The sequence below is a fragment of the Oryza sativa genome, chromosome 2, assembly GCF_034140825.1.
Source record: "Oryza sativa Japonica Group chromosome 2, ASM3414082v1".
Lineage (NCBI taxonomy): Eukaryota > Viridiplantae > Streptophyta > Magnoliopsida > Poales > Poaceae > Oryza > Oryza sativa.
This window is the reverse complement of record NC_089036.1, coordinates 2,131,871-2,152,857: the sequence shown is the minus strand read 5'-3', so window position 1 is coordinate 2,152,857 and position 20,987 is coordinate 2,131,871. Positions and strand designations below refer to the sequence as shown.

Sequence of the window (20,987 nt, the reverse complement as noted above, 5' to 3'; positions counted from 1 at the left end):
GTAAATTCATTTTGTACAACGTATTTTTAAAAATTTTCATATTATATCATTCTTTAATCATTATTTTCATTTATAAAATAGCTAACTTTATATTTTTGTTTCAATTTAGACAACCCCATTCTATCCATCTTCAAGTCCGGTGGAATCACCGTTGCTTCACCTCCAAATCCAGTGACTCTACAACCACTCCATACACACACTCTCTCTCCTTTTTCTTTTTCCCTCTAATAGCTAGGAACCGCCAGATCCAACAAGGAGGAGCCTAGATCTAGCGTATTCGCTCTCGGTCAGGTCAGCTCCTATCGTCCTGAGTCCTTGCAAGGCCGATACCCTGGCCTCAACGACGACCATGACAATAGCGTGCATGAAAATACGGGAGGCGGAAAGACAAATCAGTGACTAGAGAGTGCAATTGCACATGTGAAAGTGAAGAGGAGGAACGATGGTGCCTCATGAAGAAAGAGCAGTGGTGGTAGATGGAGCAGGAGGAACGATGGTGCCTCATGGAGAAAGAGCGGTGGTGGTAGATGGAGCGGCACTGATATAAATCCTCAACCAAATTTGTTGCGTTTTTTCTCTGTGAACCACCATCAGTCATGATAAATAAAATGGATAACATCACTAAATTTGAGATAAAGGTGAGGCACTCAAGTATCTTCCCTCTTCCCTTTGCGTAAAAGAAAAATCCCCTGACTCGTCTCCTCCGCTCCTTGCACGGTTGCGCCATCTCGTGGCTGAACAGGAGAGGGGCGCCGGTCTCCATCTGGCGAGCACAGGAGGGGATCCTGGTGAGCATCCACATCCTCTTCTTCTTCTATCTATATACCTTATAATTCAACAAATGATTTTACTCATCACTCATTCTTTTATTCCTCGTAGAACGGTCAGGATCATCTCTGCTTAAAATCCAACGCTGAGGATCGTCTCCACCGCGCCCTCTTCTCCGCCCCCTCTCTCTCGCTCTCACGCGCCGCCGCCCCTCCCCAACCCCGACCTACGCCCAAACCCCCGTCTACCTTAATCTCTCCCTCTCACGCTGCGCCACCGCCGTCGACGCCGCCCTCGACTGCCGCCGCTCCGCCGTCGTCGCAACCGTCGTCTCGCCGCCACCTATCCCCGCCGCCGGCTCGCCCTCAACCGATCCCCATCGCCGTCGTCGCATCCGTCGCCCTCAACCGATCCGCCGTCGCATGCCGCATCATCGCCGTCGCGCGCCGTCGACCCCCTGTCCGCCCCTCCTGACCTGATAGAGAAATCCGCCTCCCCAATCCCCCCGCGCCCCGCTCCACAGTCCCGCATCGCCCCCCGCCCCCTTCCTCGCTCTCGCTCTCCAAACCCTAACCCTAACCCCAACCCTGGTCGTCTCGGAGCATCTAGCACCGGATCCCGCGGTCCCCTCACCATCTTCGCTTGCGATCTCACTGGTCGCGCCTCTATTCACGGCCACTGCGGACCGCTCCCCTCCAACCGGAACAGCAGCATCGCCATCGGCGACGGGAGCAGGATCCCCATCTGGATCAGCGGTAAACAAGTAGGTGATTGGATTGGCTTTCTTTTATTTGGTTGTTTTCTGCACTTTGAACGAAAGCAAGCAAATTATCCCTTCTTTTATTTGGTTCGATTCAGAATTGACAATACATAATAAATCTGAGTAAATTGTTAAGCAATCTTAGTATCTTACATTACTCCTTTCCTTTAATTGTGAGATGATGCTAGAGATATTGAGTGGGATTTTATAACATGATATATATTCAGCTACTACCTGCAGAATGCATTCTCTTGTGCCGTCTAAAATGGGAAAAGAAATGGCTCTAATTTCACTGAGGGTTTTTTAAAATGTAACAATGACATAGCATTGCTATTGACAAATTTTATCATTTTAATTTATTTCTCTATCAGGTCACTGCTAACCTTGATTATCTACCCTATAATTCACCAACTTCACTCCTACATACCTCATTCATCAAATCCAATGACCCAAAATTCTTGAATCTAACAACTCACATACACGGTGATTGAGGCAAGAAATTATGTAGCATGTACAGCAGGTTTTCTTGGGGAATAGTTGTGTTTATTGCTTCCAGGATAATCTTTTTCTAAAATTATCTGCACTGCTGTGCTGCACATTACTATAGTCAAGGTCTGGAGAAAGCGTGATAAGGAGAGTATTCTTACCTTAGTGCAAAGCAATAGGAAGCTAGGCTTCAGAAGAATTATGAGTACAAGCAGTGATGGGGCTTCTACAACTGCCACTGGAATCCTAATGCTCTTATTTATTTTACCATGGAACTGCCACTAAAATTATGTGGGTCATGAATTTTATAACAGTACCCTAATAGAAATGGATTTTATTTACAACTGCCACTGGAATCCTAATGCTCTTATTTATTTTACCATGGAACGGCTACTAAAATTATGTGGGTCATGAATTTTATAACATTACCCTAATAGAAATGGATTTTATTTTATCATATTTAATTACATTCTTTATTGTGCTTACTGCATTCGATTTTTGAGATATGCACATGGGTAAGTTCATTGCACTCTATAAATGTGGTAATTCACTAGCAAAGTTTTGGGAGTATAAACTTGTCTAGGAAAATGCCTGGGAACTGGTCAGAATACCATGTGGCTCTGAACACTCTGATTTATAGGGTTTATGATAACACACTGACTTACTTACCTGAATATTGTTTCTGAATTTTATCTTATTATCTTCCTCAGATAATTTATTTTATGAGGAATGGTTAAAACTAACATGCAAACTGTTGTATTCCTATTAAGGCCACTGTGTGAGGGACGACGCTGCAGCTGCTGAGGTCCTGTCACTGTCTCTCCGTCTCCATCTCGTTGCCACCTCTGCCACCTTTGTGCTGTATAAATACTTTGGGTTTATTATATCTTGTTTTATTTCCCCAAATAGGACTAACTTTCATGAGATTTTACTTCTATGCAATTCGATATTTGGTGTGCTTTCTAATGCAGACTGTTTTTGTGTGCATGTAGGAAGTAGATTTTATCATCTGAATCAAGTTTAGATTTGTACAATATCTGCACAAATGGAATTGGGGGACAAGGCAGTAGGCTTTATTTTAACCTTGACAAGTCTATCCATCTTTACATACTATACTTTCTGGGTCATCATCCTGGTTAGTAACATCTAGGCGTTTTTCATTTCAAATATAACATCTATGATTTTATTTCTGGATGATAAGCTGTTCCTCTTTTTTTCAATATAGCCATTTGTTGACAGTGATCACTTCGTCCACAAGTACTTTCTGCCTCAAGAGTATGCTATTTTGATCCCAGTGCTTGCTGGCGTGATTCTCCTATCTTTCTTAAGCGTGTTCATGGGTCTTGTTATGCTCAAGTCAAAGAAAAAGAAGAAGACCACTTGATTGAATTTAACCATATTTGTTTATTGATTACGATTGCAAGCTCTATACAAGAAAGCAGGTTTTGCATATGATTCCGTTCTATGTAGTGGTTTTTGCATGTAAGTCGTAGTTTCAGCTTTATTATTATTATTTCATTTTTGCTGTTGGGTTGTGAACTAAACTTAAAGTGCATGTTTATATCTTCATGGCTAATTTCAGCTGGACAGTCCGAGGACTTGTATTGTTATGCAAATCAAATCCACTAGAAGTATAAGCGCGGCGCCACGCCGCGCACGCTAACATATGCATAGGGCGCGCACGTCCGGATCCGCCGCTGCCGAAGGCCGGTCGTGTGGCGACGGATCCGCCGGAGGACCCCCGTTGCCGTCACTTGGGGAAGGGGGGGGGTCGCACGGGCCACCGAATGCCGCCCGCACGGCGGCAGCTCCGCCTTGCTCCTCCTCGCCGCCGCCAACAAAGTCTGTACCGTCCCCGCGCCGACTCGAGGGCAGAGAGCTCCTCCGCGCCGCTGACCTACTTAATGCCTCCCCGCGGAGTTCCACCCCCAAGATCTGCCCAGCACCGCCTCATTGTCGGAGAGGTCCCACGCCTCGTACTACCCCTCGGCCCCATCCTCATCGGCAGCCCTGCCACCATCGCCATCACCGGAAAATCCTCCTTCTCTTTCTCCTTCTCGGCCTTCATACGAACCTGCAGTGGTGACGGCGCACAGGAAGGGGGCGGCGGCGCAGCACAATGGAGAGGAGGTGGGAGGCGGCGCGCGGAAGGACGGCGACAACACGCGAGGGAGGGGGTAGCGGCGTAGCACAGCGGGGAGGAGGTGGGAGGCGGCCGGGCGGCGGCGCGCGGGGAGAGGGCCGCGGCGCAGCACGGGAGGAGTTGGGAGGCGGCCGGGCGGCGATGCGCGAGGAGGGGTGGTGGAGCTCCACGTCTTTCGATCTGCGTGAGGTGGGGAGGGGTGGCGAACTCGCGGTCGAAACCGGCATCGCCGCCAAGCTCCTGTTGTGGTCGCCGCTGTCGAGTTCCGCAAGCTCCTCCACGCTGACGATTTCTTGCTCCCCGGCTCCCTGCTTGCCCTGTTCGCCCGCCGCGGCTTCCTGATGGGGACGGCTGGCGCTCGCGGCTGGGTCAGCCGCCGCCGCATGCCCCATTGCCGGCCGGCGGCGGGATAGGGGAGAGAGCAAGGGGGAGGGGCGGCGGCGAAGCGTCGTGGGGAGGGGATGTGAGGATAGAGTTTGGGGGTGGGAGCTGGGAGGGGAGGGGATAGGTATGATATGTTTTTTTTTGGAAAAAACCTCTTGTTTTTTATGTTTACATCGCTACCCCCTAAGAGTAGAACTCTATCTTCTTCGTGTTGTATTTCTATAAAATACGAGGGTTGTTTCGTATAAAATGGAACGTGATGTTAGTCGGTGGGAGGCAGTGCACGCTATTCCGTTCAAACACGAGGATTTTTTTGCATAAATATCAGCACGCGTCATTTGCTCCAAGGAGGCAAAACGTGACGCACATGCAGCGCGTGACCGGCAGAACCGATGGGGAACCCGAAGAGAGAGAAAAGGAAAGGCTCCACAGCTCACCCAATCGAGGAGCTCCTAACGAGGAGCAAAAAAAAATAATATTTCAAAAAAAAGAGAGAATCGGTAGCTTTAGGGCTTTTATTAATTGATAATTTCTTTCGGAGTTAATTACCGAGAAAAGAATCATATGTACATGACAAACAATTGGCTCTCTCCTCTCCAGTCCTACCATACCTCTTGCTCTCAATTTGTCTTCCCTTCCTGAATCAAAGGTCATGTAAAGATTATTATCAAAGGTCATGTAAAGATCATTGATTTGATGCTTCAGCAGCATTTTTGTTCTCTGCAGCTGTGCACGCAAATTGTGTTTAAGCAAAAATATCAGTAAATACCAATCTGGAAGTTTTGTTTTGTAATTCGAGTGACGCCAAACTTCAAATTAACAAGCTTCATGTAAGAAATTACTCATGGTAACTTGCACATTACCGGACTGATCAATAACAAAATTACATGATAAAAGATTCAGTAAGTATTGTTTCAAACTTCATGTACACATACTACTTCTATATGCGCATTTTATATGCGAGTAATTTTTTTTTTCAAATGCCATCCCCATGGCATAACCTAATCCCTGTGCTTTCTTATATCCATCTACTCCATGTACAAGTAAACCAGTATAAATTGTACATAAAAAATGAAAAGCAGCAACCATTCTTTGATGGCAAACAAGTCACAGATGTTACAATCAACAAAAGATGAGAAAAATGCAAGAATTACAGATTTACAGTTGCACAGCTCATGGCAGTGCCCAGTGAAAATGGACATGTCAAGAAAACGGACATTTGGCCATCTTCAAAACTGTGTTTCGCTATTATGCCATTTTCAAAACATGATTCGATAAAATGCCAATCTCAAGCCCCTACTCGTTGGATTGCCATTTTCTCATTTTCTCATAGCAGTGCAGGCTTGAGATTGGCATTTTATTGAATCACGTTTTGAAGATGGCATAATAGCGAAACCTACTTTTGAAGATGGCCAAATGTCCATTTTCTCGATGTAGTCAGCATCTAGACAGATCAAACAAGCAACTCAAAGAAAAAAGAAAGATCAAACAAGCTACGTATTCAATTCTGGATGCTCCGCAATTCGCAAAAAATATGTTTGCGTGCAGGGAAACTGCTTCTCGTTTCCTCCATTTCCCTCCATTTCCCAACATTTCTCCTCGTTTTCCGCGCGGACGTTTTTCAAACTATTAAATAGTGCGTTTTTTTAAAAAAAGATTTCTATACAAAAGTTACTTAAAAAATCATAATAATCTATTTTTGAAAAAAAATTAACAAATACTTAATTAATCACCCGCTAATCGCTGCTCCGTTTTCCCGAACGCAGCCTTAGGGGTAGTTGTGAACTTGTGATCGACACATTTTCGGTTATACTTTCACGACCCGTGCCTTCCCGAAATTTTGAACACCACACAACTACGACCTGTGCCACATCAATATAGACTTACGAAACCTCCCATTATATCTCGAGAAAATATCGGTCTCATATTTTTATTAATCTATTGTCCTAAAACATATAGCTACTCTTTAACATTTAAATCTCCTTTTCTAAATTATAGATATCTATCCACTTGCCTTTTCATTTCAACCAATCAGAAACATTTTTAAAAAGTTTAAAGGTGACAACATTTCGAGATAATAGGAGGGTACCGACAAATTTTGTTATACGCCACTTTAATTTGTAAACATTTTGAAATTTGCCACCTAATTTGTGTGGCTTTTAGAATTTACCACCGAGAACGCGAATTCGGTCATTTTGTGCCACTTCGTTCATTGGCCTACTGTCGTCGCGCACCACAACCATTGTTGATTAGCGCATCGCAATGTGCCCTGGTCACTAGCTCGCTCAACCTCCATCGGTGCCCCGTTGCCACTGTCCTCGGGCAGCTAGCTCAACCTCAACCTTCATCGTTGAGTTCAGTCTTTTGCTTGCGTAATCCTAGGTTTGACCTCGATCCCCATTGGCACTTGGCACCATCCCCACACTTGACCTCTGGCCACACCGTCCCAAGCTCGACATCAACCTCCAATATTGATGTCACCAGTCGGCTCGACCTTGAACTCGGCTCGACCTTGAACTCTGCCTACGTCGTCCTCGGGCTTGAGTTTGGGCACCACCTATGCTATCATTGGGCTAGGCCTTCGCGGAGGGTGCCTAGCGTCATGGTATCATGCAGTGGTAGTGGACAGACGTCAAATGGATAAAGCGGCACGGAATGAAAGAATTCACATCCTCAATGGCAAAATTTAAAAAGGCGTGCACATTGAATTTCAAATTTGAAAAGGTTTGCAAATTGAGTGGTGTATAATGAAATCTATCGAGCATGAAATATCTTTCCCTGTTCATACAAATTTCATTTGAAATATGTGAAAAACATTTGAGCTTTTCAAACCCAGGGTTTAAGATACTATAAATTCGTTGTATTATGATGTGTCTAATATAGGTTACTATATTTAGAATAGAGATAGTACGCACCAACCACTTGAGATAATACAACCTCTATTTTTAATATACGACGCTATTAACTTTTTGGATACGTTTAACCATTAATATTTATTAAAAAAATTACGTATTATGCGACTTGATTTATTAAAGGTTTTAAGCATGAACTTATATTTGATCTTGCTTAAAATTTTTGAGTAAAATTAACATTGTCGTATATTTAAAAACGAAGAGACTATATATAGTACTATTCACGTCCCATATTACTTGTCGCTTTGACTTTTTGCTTAAAATGTTTGACCATTCGTTTTATTTGAAAAATTAGTGTAAATATAAAAAAGATAAGTTATACTTGAAGTACATTTGATAACCAAACAAGTCACAAACAAAATAAATAATAATTCTAAATTTTTTAATAAGACGAATGATCAGATATTATAAATAAAAAATCAAAGCGATAAATAAGTAATATGGGATGGAAGTAATAGTATTATTTTTTGAAAAGAAAAACAGACATTCCGGATCCGGACACAGCCCACGAGACCTCCTTTTCATACAGCCGGCGTGGCATTTGTGGGCCCAATCTGTCAGTGCCACATCACCACCACACAACCGCAAAGAAAGAGTGGGCCCCAAGGCCCAAGCCGAGCCAAAAAAAAAACCCAGCAGGCCAGAATCCAGATCACCACTAGTTCCAGCCTGTGCCGCTCCTCCGTATTATAACGCGGCGGTATCTCGTGCTCGTGCGCCGCCCCGCGCTCCCGATCGATTCGCTCTCTCGCCGCCGCCGCCGCAGCTGACGCCGTCGATTTGGTTGGTTGGTTGATCGGCGGCGAGGAGGGGGAGGGGGGGGGGGAGGATGTGGCGGCTGAGGGTGGCGGAGGGCGGGGGGGACCCGTGGCTGCGCACGAAGAACGGCCACGTGGGGCGCCAGGTCTGGGAGTTCGACCCCGCCGCGGGCGACCCCGACGAGCTCGCCGCCGTCGAGGCCGCCCGCCGCGGTTTCGCCGCCCGCCGCCACGAGCTCAAGCACAGCTCCGACCTCCTCATGCGCATGCAGGTAAAATGCCTCTCCCCGCGCCGCCACCCTCTCGCTCCTACTACTGTACTATATACTACCCCCTTTGCTTAGCTCGTCTGAATTGCTCGTGGCCGGAGGCGGCGAGGCGCACATCTGCGCGCGGTGTTCTCTCGCGGGAGGCGGCGTCACCGATCGAGCGCGACGCTGTCGCTGGAAGCGTTCAATGCGGTGATGATGTGATTGCTGTTTCAGATACAGTGTATTTCGGTTTAATGCGCATCGGGTGGATGGGTGGGTGAGCGGAGATGGGCTCTCGCAACTTGCACGCGCCTTCTTTTTTCCTTATTCGTGCTAGAATTCGTGGTGGATGCGATGCAAGCCGGCGATCGATCTCTTCCCTTTTCGCTATGCCTCATCCGTTTGCATGTTCCAGTGGTGGATTTTGATGTGGATGCTGCATTCAATTCCAGCCATACGCCCCATACGATTCGAGGTTGCGGCGCAGAGTTGCCCATTGACAATATAGAGATGTTTCGCTATCCATGTTAATTAGCAGTAGTAGGATGCCCTGCACTAGTGAATTCTTGTTTTTTTATTATCATTGTCTTGTCTGTGTTTCAGTGTTCCCTGAGAGCTCTGCATCCAAATTGTTTGGTGATTCCGGGTTGCTTGTGCACCGAGTAGCTTGGAATTAAATTTGGGGATCTGGTGAAGTACCATGTGGGGGGCCTCCATCCAGTTCATTACCTAAAAATTTGGGTTCTTGTGGGGACGGCAATGGGAAGAGCTGGCTGGATAGGGATATGCCTTAACTCAAAGTAGCTTTTAATGTGCAGTGGCCGGTGGGCAAATCAAACTGGGTTAGCATGTTTTTAGCCTCTTATGAGGACTGTAGGATGCAGAGAACTCAGGTACTTTTTACTTCAAAATGTCTAATACCAATTACATGTGCAAACAGTAAAAAAGTGAGACAAATGTGATTATACTTGGAGGTAACTTTCTGACGTCACGATTTTATAGACTGTCCGGTAATATCTTAAACGTGCAATTTTGTGCTGAATATTTTTCATTTATTTACTTCTGTTTGGCTTGCCCTGAATTCTATGTATTAGCCATGAAATTAGTGTCTTTTTCACTAGTCAATGCACATGTCATCCCTGATATTTAAGCATTTATTTTGTATATTCTGCAGTTTGCTAAAGCAAATCCTCTTAAGCTGGACATTCCAGCTATCAAGCTAGAGGAGCATGAAGCTGTTACAGGCGAAGCTGTATTATCCTCTCTAAAAAGGGCAATTGCTCGTTATTCTACTTTTCAAGCACATGATGGACACTGGCCTGGGGATTATGGTGGTCCCATGTTCCTTATGCCAGGCTTGGTACTCTTCTAACTCACCACAAGTCGTTTCCAATTTGGTTACTCACTAAAATTTGAACTATGGAATTTCTTTTTAATTACTCATAATCTTGACCTGTATGAAAAGAAATGTTCCATACTGCCTGTTATATGTGAAAGTTACTCATTATATTTTCTATTTTACTCAGATTATAACATTATATGTGAGCGGAGCGCTGAACACTGCTTTGTCATCTGAACATCAGAAGGAGATACGGCGGTATCTCTACAATCATCAGGTAAGAAATCTAATTACACTTCTACAATCTTGAAATAAGTAAAGGCAATGTTTTCCTTTTCTGTGTGTAAGTGTAGAATGAAGATGGAGGATGGGGTTTGCACATTGAGGGCCACAGCACCATGTTTGGCTCAGCGTTGACATATGTTTCTTTGAGATTGCTTGGGGAGGGGCCAGATAGCGGCGATGGAGCTATGGAGAAAGGACGAAAATGGATTTTAGACCATGGGGGAGCAACTTATATTACATCATGGGGCAAGTTTTGGCTTTCGGTAGGGAGTTAACACTTCCTCTCTCTGTATCTTGACCGCTGTAATAATCTAACCTGGTTTTTAAATGTAACAACTCTTTATATTCCCTAATCATGTCAGGTGCTTGGTGTATTTGACTGGTCTGGCAACAACCCAGTGCCACCAGAAATATGGTTGTTGCCATATTTCCTGCCGATTCATCCAGGTTGTGCTCCCCCTGTAGGCATTTATATCTTCTCCTATTGAATGTATATGATAATATATTCATTACTTTGCTTGCTGTAGATTACATTAGTGCTAGTAATTTCTTACTGATAAACTTTATAATTATGTGAAGGGCGAATGTGGTGTCATTGCCGGATGGTTTATTTGCCTATGTGTTACATTTATGGAAAGAGGTTTGTGGGCCCAGTTACACCAATTATATTGGAATTAAGAAAGGAACTCTACGAAGTACCCTACAATGAAGTTGATTGGGACAAGGCTCGCAATCTATGTGCTAAGGTTTGTTAATTACTTAATGTTTGTTGTATTCTCGTGCATAAGATAATTTGACAACAGTATGGTAAAATATTATCTTATGAGGTGAGTTAAAAAATCATCAGTAATATATTGTCATCTTACTTTGAACACATTTTGGACGCAAAAACTGTGCCTTTTTTGAATAATGTATTCCATATGTTTCTAAATAATTGGCATTGTTGACTTCAGAGCACAAATTTTGACCACCATATTATTTATCATTTTTAAATACTTAAAAGTATATTATATTATTGAAGTGATAAATATAACCTTAGAACTTTCAATTACCATGACTGTACAATTTAAAATTTAGAAGTAGCCAAAGTTTAAATTTTCTTCTTGTTCCCTGGTCGATTACAAGCCAATAGTTGAAATCATGACTTTGACTCGTAATCTGATGATTTAAGCTCCTTACAAGCTGAAGGACTTTGTTATGCTTAGTTGTTATCGTGCATGGCTTGAAAAGTTATTGTAGTAAGCCCAAAATTTTACATAATTTATCCTATGTATCTTGCTTTTATCACTTTGTGTTTAATAAGATCTGGATTTTTCTTTCTGAAAGTTTTTTTTTTTGGGTATTGTATTGCAGGAAGATCTGTACTATCCACATCCATTCGTGCAGGATGTATTATGGGCCACTCTCCACAAATTTGTTGAACCAGCTATGTTGCGTTGGCCTGGGAACAAATTGAGGGAGAAAGCTTTGGACACTGTCATGCAGCATATTCATTATGAAGATGAGAACACCCGATATATTTGCATTGGTCCAGTAAACAAGGTAATTTGAAGACTATGATTGCTTATTGGTTCATTACAAAAGAAAGTGGGTCGTTCTTTCTTTTCTTGCTGCAGGCATAAAAGGGAAACCATTCCATTATATGGGTACACACTTACAATTTTCAACTTTGAATGGAATACATGTGCAGCTGCAATTAGAGGGAAACTGTCATAATTACTGTGTTTTACAGTATTCCCCTTTAAATTTTCACCCATTTTTTTTTTATCTTGGTTTACTATTTTATTGTAGCGACGATGGCTCCTCGCACCACCCTTTTTTTGGGTGGCCACCAAGCGGCCTATATAGATTAAAAATGTTTTAGTTGCACTACCTTCTCTCAAGCGGCAAGTTCACTGTCATTCTTCTTCCCCTTCTATGTTTCTTTTGTTTTAAAACATGAACATTTCTGCCAAAATAAGCCTATTATAGTCCTGTGAAGACATATATAGGTAGCAAAGAAGCAATTTATTTTTGAATGGTTCATTAAACTTCAGATTATGGAGTTTCTTTTTGTTTCTTCCTCCCGTAGCTATAAGATGTAACTACTCTTGATGCTTTAATACCTGATGAATTAAACTGCTCAGTCATGTCAGGCAATACATTGTGTTCTTGTCATTCAAATCTATTCTCTCTATTCAGGTATTAAATATGCTTGCTTGCTGGATTGAAGATCCAAACTCAGAGGCATTCAAACTCCACATTCCAAGAGTCCACGATTACCTATGGATTGCAGAAGATGGCATGAAAATGCAGGTCACCTTTTTTCTTTACTCTAACTTCCAACAAGAAAGTTGGTAACTTTGGCACAAGACACCTATTGAACAAGTGTGATTTACTGTCTATTGATGCCATTGGAAAATTGTTTTGGCATAATTTCTGCCAATGAAGTTTTTAACATAGCATAATTTTAGAGAAGCATTGCATCAAGTGTGTTCTGTTTACTTTAACTATAGATTCTTTTTGTGACCGCTGTAGGGTTATAATGGAAGCCAGCTGTGGGACACAGCTTTCACAGTTCAAGCTATAGTGGCTACTGGCCTCATTGAAGAATTTGGTCCTACTCTTAAACTAGCACATGGCTACATAAAGAAAACGCAGGTGCATGCCTCATGCATGTTCCCTTATACGATTATACTAATCAACATTTCAAGCCATCTCATTACTTACCTGTGGCTTTTATCCTGAAAGGTTATCGATGACTGCCCTGGAGATCTTAGTCAGTGGTACCGCCACATATCTAAAGGTGCATGGCCCTTTTCTACTGCTGATCATGGTTGGCCTATATCAGATTGCACTGCAGAAGGACTTAAGGTAAATTTTATCTTTCAAGCTTGAGAAAATATTGTTCTTCTACTCTTCTAGCATATATAAACTCTCTGGTATGCATGAGAAATAGTTATTAAGAACCATTGTAGATTCTCTTATGATCTTATCTGTAAAGTTTAGTCTGTTCCATAGCAATTGTCTGCTGGTATTCTTGACATTGTAATAGTTTGAACTGTTCTCGTTTTGTTTTATTATTAGGCGGCATTATTGCTATCGAAGATTTCTCCAGATATTGTTGGCGAAGCAGTGGAAGTTAATAGACTGTATGATTCTGTCAATTGTTTGATGTCATACATGGTAAGTTTTAATCAGTCTTCATATTTAAGGGTGATTGTAAACCTCTCATGTCATTTTAACATTTCATATGTAACATGAATAATATATAAAAAAAATGAAGCTTTGGAGCAGCAGTTCAGTAAGCATCATATAGTGTATGCCTATATTCAAGTGCTCCTTTTGCATTCAGAACAAGGACAGAGAAGATGTTTGTCTTGTCCCTTTTTTAAGCACCTCGTATTTCTGTAGGATACCGAAACGATTTTTTTTGCTTCTCAACCCTGATTAATATGCATTAGAAACTTAGAATATTGGAGATCTGCTTTTCAGTTGATAATTAAAATTTGGGATGTGGTAAATGGACTCCTGTTTAACAATTGAATCTGCAAGTACCCTTATGTATGAAAAGGCATCCGTCACATTATAATTTTGTGCTTATCAATTATCATAAGACGTCTAATTTGTCATGGCTATAAAGTGTCTCTAATATAGCAGTTTAATGGCTGAAGGAAGAGTTACTAATGCATGCAGCCTTACTTTGTTGTACCGGGCATTCAGGTTTGATGGGTTCTCCACTCAACTATTCTCTAAAGATACATAGAACTATGGCAAACTAGATTTGTTGAAGTACGACATATAATCATTTCTTCAAAAAAAAAATGTTTTGAAGTTCCAGTGCTCCACAAAGTTTTGTTGCCAATAGCTCCCCCATTCTCTTGTGTATTTTAATTGGTGTTTTAAATATATCACATGCATGTTCCTTTGGGAGGAACCTTACCTTACAGATCCTTGTACTCTTGACAGAATGATAATGGTGGATTTGCAACATATGAACTCACAAGGTCTTATGCCTGGCTGGAGGTGAGTATAATTATCTTATTTGAGGACTATCCTTCTCTTATTTGTTGTCTAGGCAAGCAGTGCTGCAAGTCAATTTCTGCGCTGACATCAAAACTGGGAAGTTGCTGACTCAAAAGATGGCACCTAAAAATTTGTTAATTGTTCTTGTAATCTTGTTCAATATAATAAAGATTTGTTGAGCTCTTTGATTAGATGCTTTCTTTGTTTGAAAAGGACAATTAACCATTGGCTGTAATATTTTTATATTGACTATGGAACATCCTTCCATGCGACTGTTGACTATGTTTCATGAATATTGACACGCGTTATTGAACTTTTCCAGCTTATCAATCCTGCTGAGACCTTTGGGGACATTGTGATTGATTATCCGTAAGACATTACAACCCATCCATTGTCCTCTTTTCTTGCTTTGCCATGTAGAAGGTGAACTGATCTTTCTTTCCTTCTCTCCTTTGTATGTGTATAAAATTTATAGTTATGTGGAATGCACTTCAGCAGCAATTCAGGCCCTGACAGCATTTAAAAAGCTCTACCCTGGACACCGCAAGAGTGAAATAGACAACTGTATAAGCAAAGCTGCTAGCTTTATTGAGGGTATTCAAAAAAGCGATGGTTCATGGTTAGTACAAGGACTTCACATGAAACAATAAGAACATTGCGTGCATATAATTGTCTACATTGTCTACTGCCCTTGGTCAAAAAAAAAATTGTCTACATTGTTCACTCTGTATTTTCCAACAGGTATGGTTCTTGGGCTGTTTGTTTTACCTATGGCACATGGTTTGGTGTAAAGGGATTAGTTGCTGCTGGTAGGACATTCAAAAACAGTCCTGCAATCAGAAAGGCATGTGACTTTTTGTTGTCAAAAGAGCTTCCTTCTGGAGGCTGGGGAGAAAGCTATTTGTCATCCCAAGATCAGGTAAATTCATTTCTATGAAATTTGCACAATGTTACTATTCTTTACTTTTTTTTTTTCTGTATCATGGATATGCTTTCAATCTTGTTTACTGGATCGCATCCATCTATTATAATGTTGATAACCAGGTGCTCTGATCAATATCACCTGTTGTTTGGGATAAATGCTTCAAAACATGTAAAGTTTTAACAAGTGGACATGAACTCATGAGAGAACTTCCCTACAATCGGGATACAACTAGAACCTTGTGGTGCTACATTTTGTTGTACTGGATAGAGTAGGATGCTAAATTTCATGCCATTGCTCTTTTCTGCATGGCGCACAGGTAGGTTATAATGTGTTGCAGGGTTCTTTGCTGTTTTTTTGTGCCACCTGCTTAGTCACTTGAATTTCTTCCAGTCTTAAAAGATTAAATTAGTAGTGACTACTACCAACATGCTTTCATATGTAACAACAAATGATATATTTTTGGGAATCAACTATTAAGGTGTATTTCTTTTCTTTGTAATCCATGTGGCATGTAAGAATTTTTATACATATTAGAACATTACCTTTACAAATAATATGTTGGACATTGTCTTGCACATAGACAGCACTTGAAATACTGTATTGATCAGGTATTGTATTGATTCTTAATTTACACAGGTTTCATCTTTGCTTTAACCATCTCGTGGCTTGTTTTCAAATAGGTTTATACCAATCTCGAAGGGAAGCGACCTCATGCGGTGAACACTGGTTGGGCCATGCTAGCCCTAATCGATGCAGGGCAGGTTTGTCTTTTGTTAAATATATTTTTGTGTATGGTTGACTTTTCAGTTATCGTAAAATGATACATATGCTTATTCGTGATAGTACTTTCCTCTTGCAGGCTGAGAGAGATCCAATTCCTTTGCATCGAGCAGCGAAGGTTTTGATCAACTTACAATCGGAAGATGGTGAATTTCCCCAGCAAGTAAGTTCTAATCCATCCCATGGGTTCATGACATGAAACGTTGCTCTAGAAAAGAAAGTGATGCATTTACTTCAGCCTGTAATAATCTTGTGGTGATTCAAACTTCTGTTTTTAAAAATAGAGCATTTCATAGAAGTTCCAATGGGCATAAGTAGAAGCACAGAAATATAGGGTTTAGGTATTGACAAGCAATATAATCTAAACTAATTGACTGAGGGTTGTCCCTTAGTTGCGTGTTTCTAATCATTAGACTATTCTAGGCATGTTATCTAACCGGTCGACCATAGATCCAAAGTTGCTTGGAAATTATCCTGAAGTATCATTGCGCAATGTTGTTAAAAGATCTTTGATGCTAGGGGAACACGCATTGCTTCACTCGATATTGAACGAGGAAAACTAAATTGCTGACATGAGTTATCCTTTTCCTTTCACTATGTATTATTTACCATCATCCGAGATGCTAAATAAAATTTTTTACCCCCCCCCCCCCCAACCATATAACAGGAGATCATTGGAGTCTTCAACAAAAACTGCATGATCAGCTACTCCGAGTATAGAAACATCTTCCCTATTTGGGCCCTTGGGGAGTACCGTCGCCGCGTCTTGGCCGCAGACAAGTAGTTCAGCACGAGCAGAGCAGCAGCACCAACAATGTGCATGTATTTATACGTGAAATAATGTAGCTATGTTTCAGTTGTAATAATGTGGCTATATGTATTCTCCCGTTAGTGATGCCACGCGAGCGTAGTCAAATAGAAACGCATTTTGACACAAGTTCGAGATGAATGGATTCCTGAATCGAATGTTTGTGTTCAGATAGAATTCTTGCCACGCAAAATACAAACATGAAAGAAACCAGTTGGTTTTGGGGTGGATAGTTGGTTGTGTTTTTTTGTTTTCAGGGGTTCAGCCTCCTGGGGTCGCGTGGGAAGAGAGAAGCCTTCCTGATGTTGCCGAGGCCGCAGAAGAGCATCACCACCCTCTCCAGCCCGACGCCGAACCCGCCGTGCGGCGGCGCGCCGTACCTGAACGCGTCGACGTAGGCGGCGATGCTGCCGACGTCGATCCCCCGCTCCTCCGCCTGTCGTGCCAGGACCTCCGGGACGTGCACCCTCTGCGCTCCCGAGATGATCTCCTCCCCTGTATTCCATGGCCAGAAAATCTTATTTCATTTTTTTCCCTCCAAATTGCGAGAGAATGATCTAGTCTCAGGAGAAGATCGGTGGTATCTTGAGATGAGTTTTGTCAATTACCTCGGACGAACACGTCGAAGGAGTTGCTGTAGCGTGGGTCGTCGGAGCAGGGCATGGTGTAGAATGGCCTCACCGCCGACGGGTACCGGCAGAGCATGTAGAAATCAGTGTCATACCTGCAGTTGAAGAATACCAAGTACTAGTAAGGGTGCGTTTAGTTCACGCCAAAATTGAAAATTTGATCGAAATTAGAATGATGTGATGGAAAAGTTGGAAGTTTGTGTGTAGAAAAGTTTTGATGTGATAAAAAAGTTGGAAGTTTGAAAAAAAAGTTGGGAACCAAACCAGGTCTAAGTAAGATTTTCTAATATAACAATTCCAGTGGTCAACACTCAACAGCAAGCTAGTAGTTCTCCATCATGTGGGAGTGAGATGAGATGATGGAAAGGTTACTTGGTATGAACCAGCTCGCCCAGCTTCTTCTCAGACTCTGTGTTGAGGTCTCCCATGGCCTCCACGTGGACCCCAGCTTCCTGTCAGAGAGGTCAATTGGATTTGTTACTGACATTTCTTATCAATATGACATCATAATTCACAAGCATTAGTTGAATCAGTTTCAGTTCCTTGTTGACGGCAAGGAGAGGATAGAAAGAAGAAAAGAATCTCAGTTTGCAAGAAGAATTGGTTTATGTGCAGTTGAGATGACAGAACACAAACCTTGAGCATCCGGATGCCTTCGTCATACTCAATGCGCAGTGTCTTGGGTAAGTACTGCAATAATTAATCCCCATTTGTGGTTAATTCTTCTGTATAATAAGCTCTTGCAAAGTGCTATCACATCTATGATGATTCATAATTATGCACAAATGAATAAGCCCCCGGTCTGAGCAACTTTGACGCTGAAACCATCCGCCAGTGATTAACTTGTGGTAGATCGATCGGTTTCCTTTTTTAGATAAAGGAAGTTTTTATTGATATCAGACGATTACATCAAGTAAATATTACTCTCCCTTGTTTCAGGTTATAAAATATTTTGACTTTGGTCAAAGTCAAACTGTTTTTGAATTTGACTAAATTTATAGATAAATATAATAATATTTATAATACTAAATTAGTTTTATCAAATCAATAGTTGAATATATTTTCATAGTAAATTTGTTTTGGGTTAAAAATGTTACTACTTTTTTCTATAAACTTTGTAAACTTAAAGCAGTTTTACTTTGACCAAAACATCTTTATAACTTGAAACGGACGGAGGGAGTACAAAATACAACAAAAAGCTCCAACAATCTTTCATCTGAATCCATAAACTTGCTTACCTTCAAAGGTTTGAACGGATACTGCCTGTTAATGGCCTCAAGTTCCTTGGCGCAGTTCTTGTTCAGATGATCAAACATAGCAACAAACAGCCTATCCACAACATCACAAACCTGTTTCTCACAAGAGAAGCAAAAGAAAATTGTGTCACTGTTCATGCAGCTACATCACTTACACAGCTGAATTCACAAACAACGGAGCTAAATTACCTCAGAGTAGTGGCCTTTGATTGCCATTTCCATGTCAAGTCCAACGAACTCACACAAATGCCGGTGCGTGTTGGAGTCTTCTGCCCTGAACACGGGGCCAACCTCGAACACACGCTCGAATCCACCACAAATTGCCATTTGCTTGTGGAGCTGAGGCGACTGCGCCAGGCAGGCCGGCTGGCCGTTGTAGTCCAGCTTGAACACCGCCGCGCCGCCTTCACTGGACCCGCCGATCAGCTTCGGCGTGTGGATGCCAACGAAACCTTCTGACAGCAGCACTTGTCTGAAGATCTGCACCGTCCAAGAGTGTGACAACAACGCTCATCAGATCACAAATTCTTGTGACACCAACGGTTTCTGAAGATTTTTCTTTCGCAAATTCGGTTCCTGAATAATTCTTTTGCCAAATTTGTTTCTGGGTAATTCCGTGAGATCATCCCGTGTTCAATGTGCAAATCTTACGTTTTCGATTTCGCATTGGACACGAAAAATCGCCTGGTTTGCAGGTGTGCGCAGGTCGATCACTCTGAAGTCCAAGCGCTTGTCCTGCCCGACATGAACGAGCTGCTCGCCGGCCTGTGCATGCAACGAAACAATTAAGTTCACAATGATAGCTCCAACGAAACATGATTGTTTGCTGTGATCAATGGCAGTGTATGGATTGACAAAAAAAAGCTTACAGCCTTGGCCTTCACGACGTCTTCCTCGCTTCGCGCCGCGTCGTCGACGCTGATGGGGAGATTCGGAGTCGCTTTGCTGATGCAGTACAGCTTCTTCACCTGGATCTCCACTTCCTGCAGAAGAGTAGCCATGAGCAGACTGCAGAGGTGATCGGGATGGTGGTGATGGGTGGGAGCGGCAAAACGTCGAACACCTGCTGCGTGGTGCCGCGGACGGGCTCCCGCGGCAACGAGACGACGCCGGCGACGTCCACCACCGACTCCCGGCTCAGCCCGGCGGCGAACCGCGCCACCCCGGCGTCTCCTCCTCCGCCGCCGCCGCCGCCGCCACCCACGACGCACTGCACGGTGGACGACCCCTGCCGCAGCACGAGGAACGCGACGCGCCGCCCCACGGCGCGCACCGCGTGGGCCGCGCCCCGCACGCGCACGGCGCGGCCGGCCACGTCCGGCCCCAGCGCCGCCACGTCCGCCCACTCGTAACCGGGGACACTAAACAACCCCCCGCCGACGGCGACATCGCCATAGCCGCCGCCGTCCTCCTCCTCCGGCTGCTGCTGCAGCGGATCGCCGTGGTTGTCGTCGTCGCCGGTGGACATGGCGGATCCCGAGGCGAATTAACTAGGACTTGGTTGGATTGATTGATTGATTGAAATGCTCCCAACTAATCCCGCTTTGTCCATGAAAAGTCGCAATAAAAAATTCCGATGATGCGGCGATGAACAGTAAAAAATTCCGGCTGCTAATGCAAAATGTTTGTGCGTTTGCATACGTCATCCACATGGTTGTAGACACCGGAAGAAGCGGAGGAAGCTTCGGGGTTGGTGAGCTGAGCTGATCGTCGCCGGCGCCGCCGCTGCCGCCGTAGAGGCAGCTCTCGGTCGTTGGGGCGGGAGGCGACTGGGGAGTTGGTGGCCGAGGAGAGCGGCGCTGGACGCGGGCCACTGTGGCGCGTACACGTGTTCCTGTTGGTAGAGAAACCCTCGGCGACGTCGCCGGCAACCGGTGGGGAAAGAGGGTGTTGAGATGGGTTCCAGGCCCAAGGGTTCCATATGCAAAACTGCCGCCACCGCCACCTACTCCAATTTCTATCGACATTTCTTTGAAAAAAATGTAGTATATAATTTGTCGTATACTACTGTTAACGACCAAATTTGGTAATATCCGCATCGGAAAAGGAGATTAGATCAAGGTAGAGTCGAAGGCGGAGATTGATCCGAGAACAGAGTAAGAATCGACTGAAGTCCAGATCGGCTACGATTAGGGTCGGCTGGGTCTGAGTCGGACTAGGTGAGCCGATGCAGCCGATTCTGACAGTATAATTTGGTGTATGACATTGGGTTGAATTGAGGTGCTTCAAGATGATTGCCGCACATGGATAGAGTCCTGAGAAGGCAATTGTATTTATTAATTAGGATGTTTTATGTAACTTCCTTAGAGATATGTTTGGCCAAAAATCTGCCGCAAAGACTTATGGTATCTTAGAGTTTGTTAGAGATAGTGGTCGTGTCCGGTATGGACATATCTTGTAATTCTCGGGTATAAATAGACCCCGAGCCCTATGTAATTTTTAACACACACGTTCAATACAATTTCGGCGCATCGCCACCTTTTTACTTTAGTTTTGTT

At 43.2% G+C, this 20,987-nt stretch overlaps 3 protein-coding genes across 7 annotated transcripts; 2 read left to right on the top strand and 1 right to left on the bottom strand.

The window, feature by feature from the left end:
• The first annotated feature begins 991 nt into the window (after nucleotides 1–991).
• Nucleotides 992–3,603, top strand: LOC9269261 (dolichol-phosphate mannose synthase subunit 2). 2 transcript variants are annotated; one of them, XM_015767354.3, is made up of 4 exons: nucleotides 992–1,531; nucleotides 2,785–2,819; nucleotides 3,007–3,149; nucleotides 3,240–3,603. In XM_015767354.3, the coding sequence occupies exons 3-4, from the start codon at nucleotides 3,060–3,062 to the stop codon at nucleotides 3,396–3,398; spliced, it is 249 nt and encodes an 82-aa protein (XP_015622840.1). In that variant the 5' UTR covers nucleotides 992–1,531; nucleotides 2,785–2,819; nucleotides 3,007–3,059; the 3' UTR covers nucleotides 3,399–3,603. The 2 variants fall into 2 exon arrangements, with proteins under 2 accessions (XP_015622840.1, XP_025879194.1); XM_026023409.2 differs by having other exon boundaries at nucleotides 2,785–2,875.
• Nucleotides 3,604–8,139: 4,536 nt separating this feature from the next.
• LOC4328256 (cycloartenol synthase-like) lies at nucleotides 8,140–16,835 on the top strand. 3 transcript variants are annotated; one of them, NM_001406431.1, is made up of 18 exons: nucleotides 8,140–8,483; nucleotides 9,637–9,822; nucleotides 9,989–10,078; nucleotides 10,155–10,349; nucleotides 10,449–10,533; nucleotides 10,666–10,832; nucleotides 11,440–11,628; nucleotides 12,268–12,381; nucleotides 12,604–12,726; nucleotides 12,817–12,939; nucleotides 13,153–13,251; nucleotides 14,035–14,091; nucleotides 14,414–14,460; nucleotides 14,567–14,710; nucleotides 14,833–15,010; nucleotides 15,697–15,777; nucleotides 15,876–15,959; nucleotides 16,464–16,835. In NM_001406431.1, the coding sequence occupies exons 1-18, from the start codon at nucleotides 8,283–8,285 to the stop codon at nucleotides 16,578–16,580; spliced, it is 2,280 nt and encodes a 759-aa protein (NP_001393360.1). In that variant the 5' UTR covers nucleotides 8,140–8,282; the 3' UTR covers nucleotides 16,581–16,835. The 3 variants fall into 3 exon arrangements, with proteins under 3 accessions (NP_001393360.1, XP_066163079.1, NP_001393361.1); XM_066306982.1 differs by having other exon boundaries at nucleotides 8,174–8,672; nucleotides 16,464–16,781; NM_001406432.1 differs by lacking the exon at nucleotides 8,140–8,483 and adding an exon at nucleotides 9,382–9,436 and having other exon boundaries at nucleotides 16,464–16,817.
• On the bottom strand, nucleotides 16,727–20,343 carry LOC4328255 (aspartate--tRNA ligase 2, cytoplasmic). Of its 2 annotated transcripts, none has more exons than NR_176073.1 (10): nucleotides 20,131–20,343; nucleotides 19,553–20,031; nucleotides 19,359–19,472; nucleotides 19,141–19,254; nucleotides 18,679–18,969; nucleotides 18,472–18,582; nucleotides 17,870–18,098; nucleotides 17,606–17,685; nucleotides 17,213–17,328; nucleotides 16,727–17,099 (listed from the first exon to the last, which is right to left on the bottom strand). NR_176073.1 is itself a non-coding variant. In NM_001406430.1 (10 exons), exons 2-10 carry the CDS (start codon nucleotides 19,955–19,957, stop codon nucleotides 16,858–16,860), a joined length of 1,527 nt encoding a protein of 508 aa, NP_001393359.1. In that variant the 5' UTR covers nucleotides 19,958–20,031; nucleotides 20,131–20,343; the 3' UTR covers nucleotides 16,733–16,857. The 2 variants fall into 2 exon arrangements, 1 of the variants encoding a protein (NP_001393359.1); NM_001406430.1 differs by having other exon boundaries at nucleotides 16,733–17,099; nucleotides 17,870–17,923.
• Between the last annotated feature and the right edge of the window lie 644 nt (nucleotides 20,344–20,987).

Bases quoted from the DNA above. Each gene is read 5' to 3' on its own strand.
- LOC4328255 (NM_001406430.1), bottom strand. From the start codon at position 19,957: ATGTCCACCGGCGACGACGACAACCACGGCGATCCGCTGCAGCAGCAG. The intron at 19,255-19,358 runs GTAAGCTTTTTT...TTGCATGCACAG, and splicing joins ACGTCGTGAAGGCCAAGGCT to GCCGGCGAGCAGCTCGTTCA. The intron at 17,100-17,212 runs GTAATTGACAAA...CATGGAATACAG, and splicing joins CTTCGACGTGTTCGTCCGAG to GGGAGGAGATCATCTCGGGA.
- LOC9269261 (XM_015767354.3), top strand. From the start codon at position 3,060: ATGGAATTGGGGGACAAGGCAGTAGGCTTTATTTTAACCTTGACAAGT. The intron at 3,150-3,239 runs GTTAGTAACATC...TTTTCAATATAG, and splicing joins CTTTCTGGGTCATCATCCTG to CCATTTGTTGACAGTGATCA.
- LOC4328256 (NM_001406431.1), top strand. From the start codon at position 8,283: ATGTGGCGGCTGAGGGTGGCGGAGGGCGGGGGGGACCCGTGGCTGCGC. The intron at 13,252-14,034 runs GTAAGTTTTAAT...TACTCTTGACAG, and splicing joins ATTGTTTGATGTCATACATG to AATGATAATGGTGGATTTGC. The intron at 14,092-14,413 runs GTGAGTATAATT...GAACTTTTCCAG, and splicing joins GGTCTTATGCCTGGCTGGAG to CTTATCAATCCTGCTGAGAC.